The 12848-nt window shown below is 42.3% G+C and overlaps 1 protein-coding gene across 2 annotated transcripts; it reads right to left on the reverse strand.

Moving 5' to 3' along the window:
• Positions 1–5214: 5214 nt before the first annotated feature.
• On the reverse strand, positions 5215–12616 carry LOC147613353 (pathogenesis-related protein PR-4-like). Of its 2 annotated transcripts, none has more exons than XM_086782094.1 (2): positions 12245–12616; positions 5215–5352 (listed from the first exon to the last, which is right to left on the reverse strand). In XM_086782094.1, exons 1-2 carry the CDS (start codon positions 12509–12511, stop codon positions 5236–5238), a joined length of 384 nt encoding a protein of 127 aa, XP_086638220.1. In that variant the 5' UTR covers positions 12512–12616; the 3' UTR covers positions 5215–5235. The 2 variants fall into 2 exon arrangements, with proteins under 2 accessions (XP_086638220.1, XP_086638219.1); XM_086782093.1 differs by lacking the exon at positions 5215–5352 and adding an exon at positions 11845–12164 and having other exon boundaries at positions 12245–12605.
• Positions 12617–12848: the final 232 nt, after the last annotated feature.

Here is a 12848-nt window from a genome sequence, read left to right on the forward strand (position 1 = left end):
AATATGATTACCCATTTTGGTTACCTACTAGAAATAGTGGTCAATCATGATACACATTTTATCAATGAAGTGGAAGAGTTCTTGCCGAAGGACTTTCTTGTGGTGGCTAAAAGTCGATACCTTATTACCCACAAGTGAATGGCTAGGTCAAAAGCACAAATAAGACTTTGTGCACTATCCTCACCAAGCTGGTAAAAGCATCAAGGGAGTGACTAGGAGCACAAGTTGCACTCTATGGGCCTACCATAGGGTATACAAAGTGGTTGTCAACATCACACCTTTTCAGCTTGCATTCGCGCTTGACAACATAGTCATGCCAATTCATTAGGCCACTCATCCCTCGTATCATCTGTAGCAAACATTACCACAATAGTGGGTGGAAGGTCCTTGTGCCATGGAAAAGCCGCAGGAAACAACCCAATATCATGGGGCTTTTCCCAATCGCACTCAGAAGCACAGAACCCAATATCATGGGGCTTTGCCCAATTGCAAGCACAAACAGCTCAACCGAGAAACCAATTTACCATGGTCTAGCTCACAAATGCAAAATCGGGATATGTCACTCACCTCATGAAAGCAGGTTTCTTGGGATTCTCGTAGGTAGCATTGTCGCCACATGTAGAAGCACCCGAGAGCTCCACTCTGTCGCCGCCATCGCACTCCAATTAAAGCTCAACCCTCTTCACAACTCAATCTCATACACTCACTCTCTCACATTAATGCAAGCAAGCACACAAGATCTCAACAAGCAAGCAAGCAATAGCAATAGCATAAGATGGTAGAGAAGAAGAGCACCCTATTCAATTAGCATAAGAGAATACAAGACAATGAAAGTTGGATTTCCTTTTACCTTATCTCCTTTGTTTCTAGGGTTTACACCATTTGGACAGAAGAAACTTAAAAATAAGTTCTTGAGCTCTCTAGCCCACCTAGGCTAGTGGAGATACTCATTCAAAGATAATAGCCAAACTCCTTGATCCTATGGTGCGCCTTTCATAGACAAACGGCGAGCACACACACAAAATATACAATACATGGCTTCTAAGTGAATTTCAGCCATTTTGGTGCCTATGGCCCAAGAAGGTGGAAATGATACGGTGGGCCGACACATCAACGCCTTAGAGGTCGCCGACAAGGGTTAACATGTTTCCCTTCCTAATGTAGATTTCGTTCTCAGAATATGTCGGTGAAGATGAGTCAATGTCTGCCAAGGGGGGATTCCTGGGGAAAAGGAAAAGGCCCAAACATCACGCGAGTCGTCGTCTACGTGTGTTGCCAGTAAACTAATAAAAGGAAAAGGCTAAGACATCACTGTAATTAGGAGATTCCTCGGGATCCTTAGATACTCTTCGCGAGATGGAAGGTGACGATAATGGATAGCCAAGTCCTGTTATACTTGTGATACCCTCCGCGAAGAGTATCTAAAGATCCCCAGGAATCTCCTGATTATGGTGATGTCTTATCCTTTTCCTTTTATTAGTTTATTGGCAACACACGGTCCTATCCCATGAGAACCAAGGCATCGGCCTCAAGGTACCACCATGAGTAACCAAGATTTCTACCAGGATCCTATACGACGACAGTTATCTTCTTCCGTCTCTGTTTTTTTTAAATTAATATTTTTAAACCTACAACTCACCTAAAGTTCATTAAAAGTTGAGTGGGAGTACTTTGCATACTCCATTAGCATATTGTAAGGTTAATCATGGTCGAATATGGACAATATGAAGTCTAAGAAATAATATGGCCTTAGAGTCCCTCTAAGCAACAAGTAGAAGCTACTTCATTCTAGTCATAAACTCATTGAGTTAATCCATGAATGCAAGTCTACCAAGAAAGAAACAATTTTGAAAATAAAGGATAAATTCGAGTACACTTGCTTAAATTCGGGTACACCTAAGCAAGTGGAAGAATTCAGTCCATATCGAGGTTGTGTGCTCGCTGTGTTGCATGGGATCTTCAAGTCATATAATCTAGATTTGGTCCCTAGATTGCAACTCGATAAACTACAAAACAATTTTATCGGGTAAGCTCATCCGTCAGATAACCACGCCTGGGCTCTGATACCATGTCAGAATGCGCAGCGAAAGACTAACGCACGTAGGAGACGCATCACCATCGAGCTCCACGAACACCCCCAACGGGCACTGCAGCATCCCTCCATCGGGCTCCCATCTCCCGGTGAGCTACCTCTCCCAAAACACCGACCAGAGGAGATGACTATGACAAGGTGCCACTCTAGCCTATTTGTGGCTCTTTTTCCACTTAGGATAATCCAAGGCACTTTCTAGCCATAGATCACATGCTTGAAATTGCCAACCTTCCAACACTTGGTTAGGTCCACCGACCGTTGTATAGAACACTTAGGTCATCATGCCTTTGCAATGTCACTCCTACATGGATTGGAGTAAAGTAGTCCCATAGCGTCGAAAATATGTCCTACATTGCCAACAAAGATGGACATGGCAAAGATCATGCATTGTCTACATGCATGTCATGGAGGAGTGGGATGGAATTGTGATAAAAACAAATCAATGAAATTATCTCCATATCAAGTTGGTAGCTGTTGGTGAGGTTTACACATTGGCATTGCTTATGATTGGATTACTCTTCGGAACCCAAATCCAGTTGTTACCATGGTGGAAGCCTTGAGCTTGAAGAAGACGAGTGGGAATCCACGACCCACCTTCAAGTAATTTTAGGCTTGGCTTGATTGTAGCGACAATTTTGCCTAGGCTTTCGGGCTTTTAGTGGTCGAAGTAAAGTAGGTTTCATAGCTTTGGGAACCCATTTAAAGGTAGGTTTTGGCATCCTTGCTTGGTTCTTCTTCGTGGAAGATGCGAATAGAGAGTGGGTAGTAGATGTTCGTGCGAAGGATATAACCTTGGGTTGAATCGATGGTGAGGCTTCATCCTTGCGGCATTCAAATGCTAGTGTTGTATTGCGTTGGGTGTGGAGTTAGGGATTGAACCAATGGTTTCAACTCCGTCAAGAGTCTCAATGTGTATAGTATCTTGTGGCGTAACTTCACAAACTTTAAATGGTTCTTTTCCAGTGTACTTAAGCTTTTTCTTCTCATTACGGACCCCAAAGTTGCAGCTTGGGGGGCTATTATGTGCTTGTTGGGACATTCAACAATTATGTGTGGTCCTTGACAGTGATAACATTGAAGAGGCATTCTCTTAGTGGTAGCATTGATGTCTCAGCCTCTTCCGCTAGCTAGTACAGTGGTTTGATTCCTCCTCCAGTATCAACTACATCATAGTCAGGGTAAAGGTCTATGTAGCCTTCAGTGACGAGATGCAATCTCAAACTCAACCTCATACTTAGGATAATCAACAGGTCAGGGCCTCACATACTTGATCGAACACTTCAAGATGTCTCCTAGGGCCTCCATCCTCGATGAATTTGTGAGTCAGTTTGGCTATCTGCTATGTAGCCCTTCCAGAATGGGTTCAGCCGCCACCGTCAAAATGGACCAAAATAACTATCAGTCCTGCAAAGCCCTCTCAATGACTGAAATAAGTCGGTAGAAATCTTGGTGAATGACAAAGTATTCACCTCTCTAATTCGACTAAGCGCATCTGCAACACTATTCATGGACCCTTTCCAATAACGGATCTCAAAATCAAAATCTTGCATTAACTCAGCCCAACGAGCTTTCCTTCCTCTCGCATCACACACATACTTGATTGACTGATGATCAGTCTCAATACCACAAACTTGGAGCCATATATAATGTCTCCAAACCCCTTGAGAGCATGAATCACAGCATAAAGCTCCTTCTCAAGAGTTGGCCAACGAGATTAAGTGTCGTCTAGCTTTTTACTTTCAAAAGCAGCTGGTCTACCATCTTGAAATAAAGCAGCCCCGATGGCATAGTCACTGGCATCAGTTTTTCAAGAACATAAGGTCGACTAGGATCGGGTAATGCTAAGATAGGTGCTTCCTTGACTTTATCTTTCAAAAGTCTGAAGGCCATATTAAAATCGTTATTCCAAGTGATAGGCTGATTTGACTTACGTCCACGACCTTTCAATAAGTCGGTCATCGGTAGTGTGAGCTGAGAGTACTTCCGCACAGATTTCTAAAGAAAAACAACAAAATCGAGAAAAGAACGAAGTTGTTTCACTGTTCGCGGTATAGGCTAGTCCAGAACCTTCTGAACTCGGTCATAGTTAATGCTCAATCCATCTCTAGTGATCTTGTGTCCCAAGTAAATGATGTCTGTCATAAAAAAACTCACATTTACTTAATTTAGCATATAGTCGATTCTGTCTTAAAATAGATAAGACAATCGTGAGTGTCTAACATGATCCTCAAGAGTACGACTATATAATCAAAATATCATCCAGGAACACCACCATAAATTTTCCCAAATGTTCATGAAAAAGATCGTTCATCATTTGCTGGAAAGTGGCTGGAGCATTGGTTAACCCAAAAGGTAATACGAGAAATGGCCATACCTAGTCGAAAAGGCGGTTCTTTTCGACATGCCTTTCATGAATACGTATCTGGTGATACATAAATCTATCTTCGTGAAATATTTCGCTCCTGCTAACCGATCAATCAGGTCATCTCATCTAGGGAGAGGATAATGGTTCTTAATTGTCAGCTTGTTCAATCTCTCTTGTAATCTATACACATTCTCCAGGTGTTGTCCTTCTTTCTTCTAAGCAACACAGGTGCACCCCGAGGTGATTTACTTGGACGGATCTGTCAAAATCCCAAAGGATCTCCTCGTAGAACGCTCCTGGTTCGAGACTCAAAACCTGCTAACAAACAAATAAACAAGAAGGGGGTGCAGGCCTGACTCACCTCCCAACCACGACAGCCGTGGTGGGCAAGCCCACCACTGACTTGGCTGTCCCCACACCGAGCCACGAGCTGAGCTAACTAGGTTGACGTACCGACCAATCTCTACCTCGAGGCGTCCCATACCGCCACGAAGCTACCCTCGCGGGCCTCGAGATTGCTGTCGGCCGCCTCGGCTACGTAAAGCAGGTGCACGTCTGCACTAGATCCAGGCTCCAGACCATAGAGCTCTCACAAATCTCACGAGACTCTATATGACTAATGACTAACCTTGGCCACCCTTTTATAGGCTCTTGGCCGGTCATCGGGCGTCCACACTTGGACACCCTCCCGTCCATACTTGGATGCCCGCCCATTAGTCTATCCCTAACTCAGCTCGCCAATCAGCCTGCCTAGCTCCAAGCTTCCCCAACCTCGAAGCTAGTCTTGTGTGCGTGTAGCACACGGAAGGCCGGCTGGTCGAGGTCCCAGGCCGCCGTTGGAGCATTGGTCCACAACGCGCACCACGATGCTCTGCGAGGTGTCCTGGTTGGTCACCTGCATCCATCATTTACATGGCGATTAGCTGAGCATGAGATCAATCCAACCATTAATTAGCCTATAAAAACATCACATGCTATTACTTGCCTTCAGACATTGGCCGCACACCCTTTCGCTATAACAGGGCCGCCCACCGGCCCGCAAAAGGCGATACTGCGAGCACCATGCCAGCGACTGGCTATGGTCCCACGTGTCGCAGTAGAGGCCGCTGAGGCTGTAGCCATTCTGCGCAGCGTTATAGATGTTGTAGGTGGTGTAGACGTTGCTGGCGGATTGCGTGCTACTCCTACAACTCATGAGGGCCAGCGCCGCCAGCTGATCGAAGCTCTAGGAATGAATTAGGATGTAATCTAGTCGATGGAGATTAGAGATTAGGGCAAGGGACTCGTTGGGGGCAACGCTTTTATAGGCTCTGCGGGGGTCGATTTCTTTCCTCGGCCCGCCGCCGCCGCCGCAGTGGTCGAGACGGAACCTCTAGCCTCTACACACGTTTTCATTGCCACCCAGTCTTTCTTTCTACCTACCACGTAGACTTGACTTAGACAAATCTAACACTCTATCTACTATACTACACCCCTAAAATTCACATCTTTTTTTTTAAACAATAATTATTTATATTTATAAGATAAAAGCTGCAGGTCCCTTTTTACATCTACCAAATCCAGCCTACTCCCAAGTCCCAATCCTTGTTAAGGAGATTAAAAATCCCCACCTCTCTTTCTTCCACACAAAAGATGACTGCTCCCAAAATAAATTTGGCATATACTTAAGGGGATTATTTTGAAGAACAGACCCCAAAGGGAAGTAACTCTAACTCTAAAATTCACATCTATACTACAATGCCCGTGGTTAAAATTGGATGCTTCTTTGTTTTAGTACCTCCACAACTCACATCAATGTTGTAAATAGCTTTCTTTTATTTTCACCTCTTTGTTCATGCAACCAATAGTATAAAACATAATAAATGGCTACATGCTAGGTAGGCTCATTATATTGAATGCAAGTGCAAATGTATTAGAAAACTTAGTTGGTTGTATATCAAAAGATAGCAAGTCCACAAATAGTAGGGAGGTGATTGGTGAGAATCTTAATGATGATGACCCTCAAAGAAGGTAGATGATGCATGCCATGAATCCCATGAAGTCAAAATGGAGGACACGGATTGACTTTAGAAGAGGATAACAAATTTGCAAGCTTTGTAGGATGAGAACAAGTGTTTTACTGAATTTAGGATAGCATCCTTGGTTAGAATTTCATACAGGGACATGGGGATCCATTCTTAGACAACAAAATACCCCACACGCCCTAGAAATTTAGGATAGCATGGTTAAAATTTTATATAAGGACAGGTCCATTGTTAGACAACAAAATACCCTACATGCCCTAGAAAAGACCTTAACTTTGTCTTGATAGTAGGAAAAGGAAGGGTAGTCCAAGATCTTGGTGGGAGATTTTATCTGGATCCATAGCAATCCCTTCACTTGAGACAACATGACCAAGAAGAAGAACATCTTGAGTGCATCTAAGTCTACATTTTGTTGGATTCAATGAAGCATGTGCTATGTCAACCTTTTCAAACACTTTTTCAATTTGTGCAAAGTGATCAATCCTCTTCCCATACACATAAAAATCATCAATGAATACCATCCAATAAAAGACTCAAAAACCCTATTTATAAACTTTTGAAATGTAGCAGAAGCATTACACACACGATAGGCAAAAGTGCCCCATGGTGTAGTGAAAGTTGTCTTTAGTTGATCATGCTCTATAATGCATATATGATTATACCCACTATACCCATCTCCAAAACTGTACCACTCATTGCCATCCACTTTATGAAGAATTTGATCACTAAAAGGAATAGGGTAATGATCCTTCTTAGTCACAACATTCAACTTTTTAAAATCCACACACTCTCAACGTTCCATTCTTCTTGCACGTGTACACATTACAATAGGAGAAACCCACAGTCAGACTCTTCCATAACAAAAGAAATCCCTGCTTGAATAAGCTTGTCAATTTCTTGCTTTCACTACTACATGATACCTATGTTCTGACGACGGTTTTCGAGACGATTGCCGCGACGTCAGAATTAGCGTCCATAATGATGTTTGTATTAGCATCGGTAAAAACGTCCATATGGTCGTCGGAAATACTATCGCTATAAACGTTGCAATGAAAGTCAAAAAATTAATTTTTAATTTTTACCTTGTTTGTAACATTACCTATATATATGTTTCTTTTTCACTTTTAGTATATTAAAATACTTGTAAAATTAAATGAAACTAATGATACATTACCATCAAATCATAACATGTGAGAATATTTGCATGTTTACAAAATCAAAGTTGATCATTATCAACTCTCTCATCTTCAAAAAGATCATTAGCTCCAAAAATATCTATTTCAAGGAAAATCTCTCCATCTTCAAATCGTGTGGGAATAGACGATGCATCTATGTTGGCCTCTAAATCTTCTAGCTCTGGCTCTGGCTCCTCATTTGTTGCTGGCTCTTCGTCAAGATCACCATCTACTGTGTCTAAAACATTTCATGTGTCTGATTGTTCGATCTCTATACCTTCGTCTATAAACAAGCGAGCAACCAATAGCAATAGCATAAGATATTAAGAAGAAGGCCACTCTATTCAATTAGCCTAAGAGAATGCAAGACAATGAGATGTTGGCTTTCCTTTTGCCTTATCTCCTTTGTTTTTAGGGTTTACACCATTTGGGTGGACAAACTTAAAAATAAGGTTCTCGAGCTCTCTAGCCCACCTAGGCTAATGTTAACACTCATCCAAAGGTAGTAACCTAGAAACTGTTTGATCATGTGGTGTGCCTTTCATAGACAAGTGGCGAGCACACACACAAAATATACAATACATGGCTTTTAAGTGAAGTTCGGCCGTTCCAGTGCTTGTGGCCCAAAGAAGGTGAAAATGATATGGTGGCTGACATCGACGCCATAGAGGTATCTAACAAGGGTTAATAGTAGCCAGGTAAATAATTTCTAATCTATGACCATTGGTTGTTTTGAAGCAAAGTTTCTTATTGGATCTAAATCTATATTGTGTAAATTTTTTGTGACCCTCATAGATAAATTCAAAGAGAGCATCATCTTTGGGAGGGGATGGATCATAGATTGCATTATAAACGGCAAAGGAAGGGCCACAATGCTCAAGCTCCCCTTTGGAATGGTTACCATATCCTTGGTAAATGAGGTCAACCAGAACCTATTAACATCCCAAGCCTCATCCTCCACTTACAAGCCACCACATGTAACTTGTAATGATGCACCTTATGCTCACCTCACTATGAATGGCCACCCCCTCCAACCCCATGGAGAATCAAAACCTTGTGGGGGACAAAGACGATGAAGACCACTCCTCCCAGACCTCAACCTCAGCAATCCTTTTAGGAGGTCACTAAGAAGGAATGTACCTTGGCTAGCCAAGGAAAGTCTAATACCCTTGCAAAAACCTAGTAGCTACCATTTGGCCTGAAGCCTAACCTTGTGCAGAGATCTGCCAAAATGGGAGCCCCATGCCATAGTGTTCTGACCAGACCATGAGCCCTATTGGATCCATGTCAAGCTGCTAAAACCCTAAGGCTTCTACAAGGGGAACCTGTTTGCTTAAGTCTTGAAACCTCACAATCCATGCAACTCTCGAGAGCTAGAACAACCTCCGTGAGACAATCTCAGTACCCACTAAAAGTCCACGCCTCGTTGAATCCTAACAAAATTTCTAGAATTATAAGGATTCTACAAAGAAAACCCTCACATTTGGGCGCTAAAACTGAAGAAACACATGCATTGGCCCCCTACAAAATGCACCCTCAAATGTTAAATCCAAGTTGGTGTGGAGACCCAAGGTCCTACCTCTAACACCACCCTGAAAGATAAAGCAAAAATGGAGAGCCATGGTAGCACTCGCGACATGCATTGTAGACCTGCCAATAAAATCGATGGAAGAACCCTTGGCTGTGCCACTAATCTTGTGCACAATGGTTGTATCCAAAATAGTTTTGACCTCTGATGAGCTCACCTAGGGTGCCATGTGTTTCACTATACCCCATAGTGGTGTCCCAATCCTAGAAGGATCCCCATGGTCCCACAACAAACCCATGCACCTCGCCATAACATCAACTCACTAGCTGAAAGGCTAAAGGCCAGACAAGTGTGCTAGCCAAGCCAACCACATTGGTGTTCAAGTTTTCATCATGCATGGAAAAATGATTCTCTACCCTTGCCCACACTGTGCCGCCCGCTGATTGATCACATATATGGTACTACGAGCCAACCCATATGAGTCTTAACTTTCTAGGAGAAGGGTCCATGCGTGGTTGGAAGAGTAAGACTAGGTCACCTCCTTTTCCACCTTCATTAAACAATTTCAGTCATCTAGGAATTTTGAAATTTGGTTTTGTCTAAGGCCATCAATTGACCTCGCCAAGACTAGTAGAGAAGATCTGAGGCAAGTGCCTAAGTACTTTAAGTCCTACAACATTGGAGACACAGTGGTACACACAGTAAGGCTCCAAGGAGCCCATGCAGAGATCCACATGCCTCATATGATGGCCCTACCAAGGTCAAGGAAATACCTAGGTGAAGAACCTAAGTATATATGTTCATTGCAAACAAGGATCTCACTCCTAAACGAGAAGGATAATTGATTATCTTACTCAAGGAATTTTAGGATGTGGTCGCTTGGAAATACACTGACATGAAGGGGATTCCTTCGGAAGTGGTGAAACACACCATCTCTCTGCATGAAGGCACGGAACCATATGAACAGAGATCCTATCACATGAATCCCAAGTATGGTCAAATGGTCAAAGAAGAGCTAGACAAACTCATTACCATGGTATTTGTGTACAAGATCAAGCACGTCGAGTGGATCTTTAAAAATGTTGAGTTAGGAACTTAAATAAGTAAAGTATGTAATCATGAAAGCTAAATGGTAGCATGAGGCTACTACTATTTTCAAAATTGAAAGAATCAAACTTCTTTATCACGTCATATGTATGTTACTTACTTGAAGTCTTTGCTTAAGATTGTTTCATAGAGGACACGTCTTTAAAAATTATATTAAATGTGATGCATTATTATTATCTAAGAGTTTTGGGGTGACTTACCGGATAGAATTTTGTAAGAACAACCTATCATAGATGAATTCCTTGAAAGCCAAAAAAACTTCTTAAGACGGTTGGCACATGTGTGCCAACCCTCTTAAAAAGGTATTCTAGGAATGTTAGCTCAAAAATATATCAAAATTTTCCTTGTGTGGCGTAGGGACAAGTCCACTGAGCTTAGGATGTGGTATAATAATTACAAGTTATAAATGGGTAGTCTTACCCCCTTTGTTGAGGAGATAATCTTACCCCCTTTGTTGAGGAGATAATGGGAAGAAAGGAGAAGAGGTAAGTGGGGGGACACTTATCTTTAATATCGATGTGTAAGTAGTAACCCTTAGTTTTTAACAATTTTCTTTATCCTTAAACATAACCTTTAATATCAATGTGCAAGTGGCAACCCCTCGTTGTCTAGCACTTGTCTTCGTCCTTCTTTAAGAGTAACATGTTTCCCTAATGTGTTGAGGAGGTAAGTTTAGCAGAGAAAAGGCATTCAAAATTTTGGAAGAGATAAATGCATTCTAAATTTTAGAAGAGATAAACGCATTCCAAATTACATAGTATATTCCTTATGTAACATAAGTCCTCGAAATCCTCTGTTTGAATTTCACGAAACATTAGATGATTTTCATGGGCATTAACATCCATTACCTTTGCATGCCATTATTTGTAGCTGTTTTCCTAGGCTATTATAGAAACATGTCCTTATCTAGAATTTAGTTCACAACAATATGTAAGGCTAAGCTAAAGCGACGATGGACACAGCTAAAGCGACGATGGACACATACATTGAGCACATTTTGCCCACATTTAAATGGAGTAGGAACTCAAATCAGTAAAATGAAAATTCATAATGTTCTCCAATTTTTTATTTAAAAAGTAATTCATGCTATAAGGACCTTTGGGATGGTAATTATAAAATCAAGGGATGATGATAAAATACCAAGTGATTGCAAAAAATAAAATGAATTTGATTGTGTACTTCTATTCATTTATACAAGTTCTTTTTTTTCATTTAGAAGATTATTGAAGCCTAATGGATATATTATCTTGAAGAAGTTACACAGTTTCTTGATAGATGTTTTATACTCTAATATAACATGGGGTAACAACATGTATCATAGTTTCTTGATAGATGTTTTTTACTCTAATATATAACATGGGGTAACAACAACATGTATCATTACTTTTATGGTACCTTTTATTTGCAAATTCAATAAACTTTCTCACATCATAAAGGTTGTATCTATATCATCATGTATGTGTGTGGGGCCGGACCGCACACGTGTGCATGTGTGTGTGTGTGTGAGAGAGAGAGAGAGAGGATGCTAGTTGCCTAGCGGAACGTCTAACATGCTCATAAATCTATTTTGGAATAGTTTGAGAGAGACTGAGAGAGGTGGTTACAAAATTCCTTGTTATTTTGAAGTCACCAATGGTCCTTTTTAAAGACAATTAGAGCTTAATTATTTGGCAAGACTTTCGCTAGCTTGGTCTGCACGCAGCTGCAGCTAGCAATTGACGAAGGTGTAGGTGGTGAGCATGTGGCCCTGCGCGTAGCCCTTGCCGTCGCTGTCGATCTGGTTGAAGGCCGGTTGGTCGAGGTCCAGGCCGCCGTTGGAGCATTGGTCCACGATACGCACCACGATGCTCTGCGAGGTGTCCTGGTTGGTCACCTGCGCATCCATCATTTACAAGCTGAGCATGAGATCAATCCATTAATTAGCCTATAAAAACATGACATGCCATTACTTGCCTGCAAACATCGGCCGCACACGCTTTCGCTAACAGGGCCGCCCACCGGCCCGCAAAAGGCCGTCCATGGATACTGAGAGCGCCATGCCAGCGACTGGCTGCCGTCCCACGTGTCGCAGTAGAGGCCGCTGAGGCTGTAGCCATTCTGCGCAGCGTTGTAGATGTTGTAGGTGGTGTAGACGTTGCTGGCGGATTGCGCGCTACTCCTACCACTCATGAGGGCCAGCGCCCCCAGCAGCGCCAAGGCGACCACCGCTAGCTTGGCCATGCTGCTCGAAGCTCTAGGAATGAATTAGGATGTAATCTAGTCGAAGGAGAGGGTGGAGATTAGAGATTAGGGCAAGAGACTCGTTGGGGGCAACGCTTTTATAGGCTTTTCGGGGGCCGATTTCTTCCCTCGGCCCGCCGCTGCCGCCGCAGTGGTCGAGACGGAACCTCTAGCCTCCTCTACACACGTTTTCATTGCGACCCACTTTCTACCTACCACGTAGACTTGACTTAGACAATTGGATGCTTCTTCTTTTTCTTTTTTTTCCCGAAATTTACTCGAAGCACCTCTAAAATTCATATCTTTCTTTCTTTTTTTTGAACAAAAAGTATTTATA

The sequence above is a fragment of the Cibotium barometz genome, chromosome 44 (assembly GCF_041138505.1).
Source record: "Cibotium barometz isolate CiBa-2024 chromosome 44, ASM4113850v1, whole genome shotgun sequence".
NCBI lineage: Eukaryota > Viridiplantae > Streptophyta > Polypodiopsida > Cyatheales > Cibotiaceae > Cibotium > Cibotium barometz.

Coding starts and splice junctions, on each gene's coding strand:
- LOC147613353 (XM_086782093.1), bottom strand. CDS start 12,511: ATGGCCAAGCTAGCGGTGGTCGCCTTGGCGCTGCTGGGGGCGCTGGCC. Junction 12,165..12,244: donor TGTGCGGCCGATGTTTGCAG/GCAAGTAATGGC, acceptor ATGGATGCGCAG/GTGACCAACCAGGACACCTC.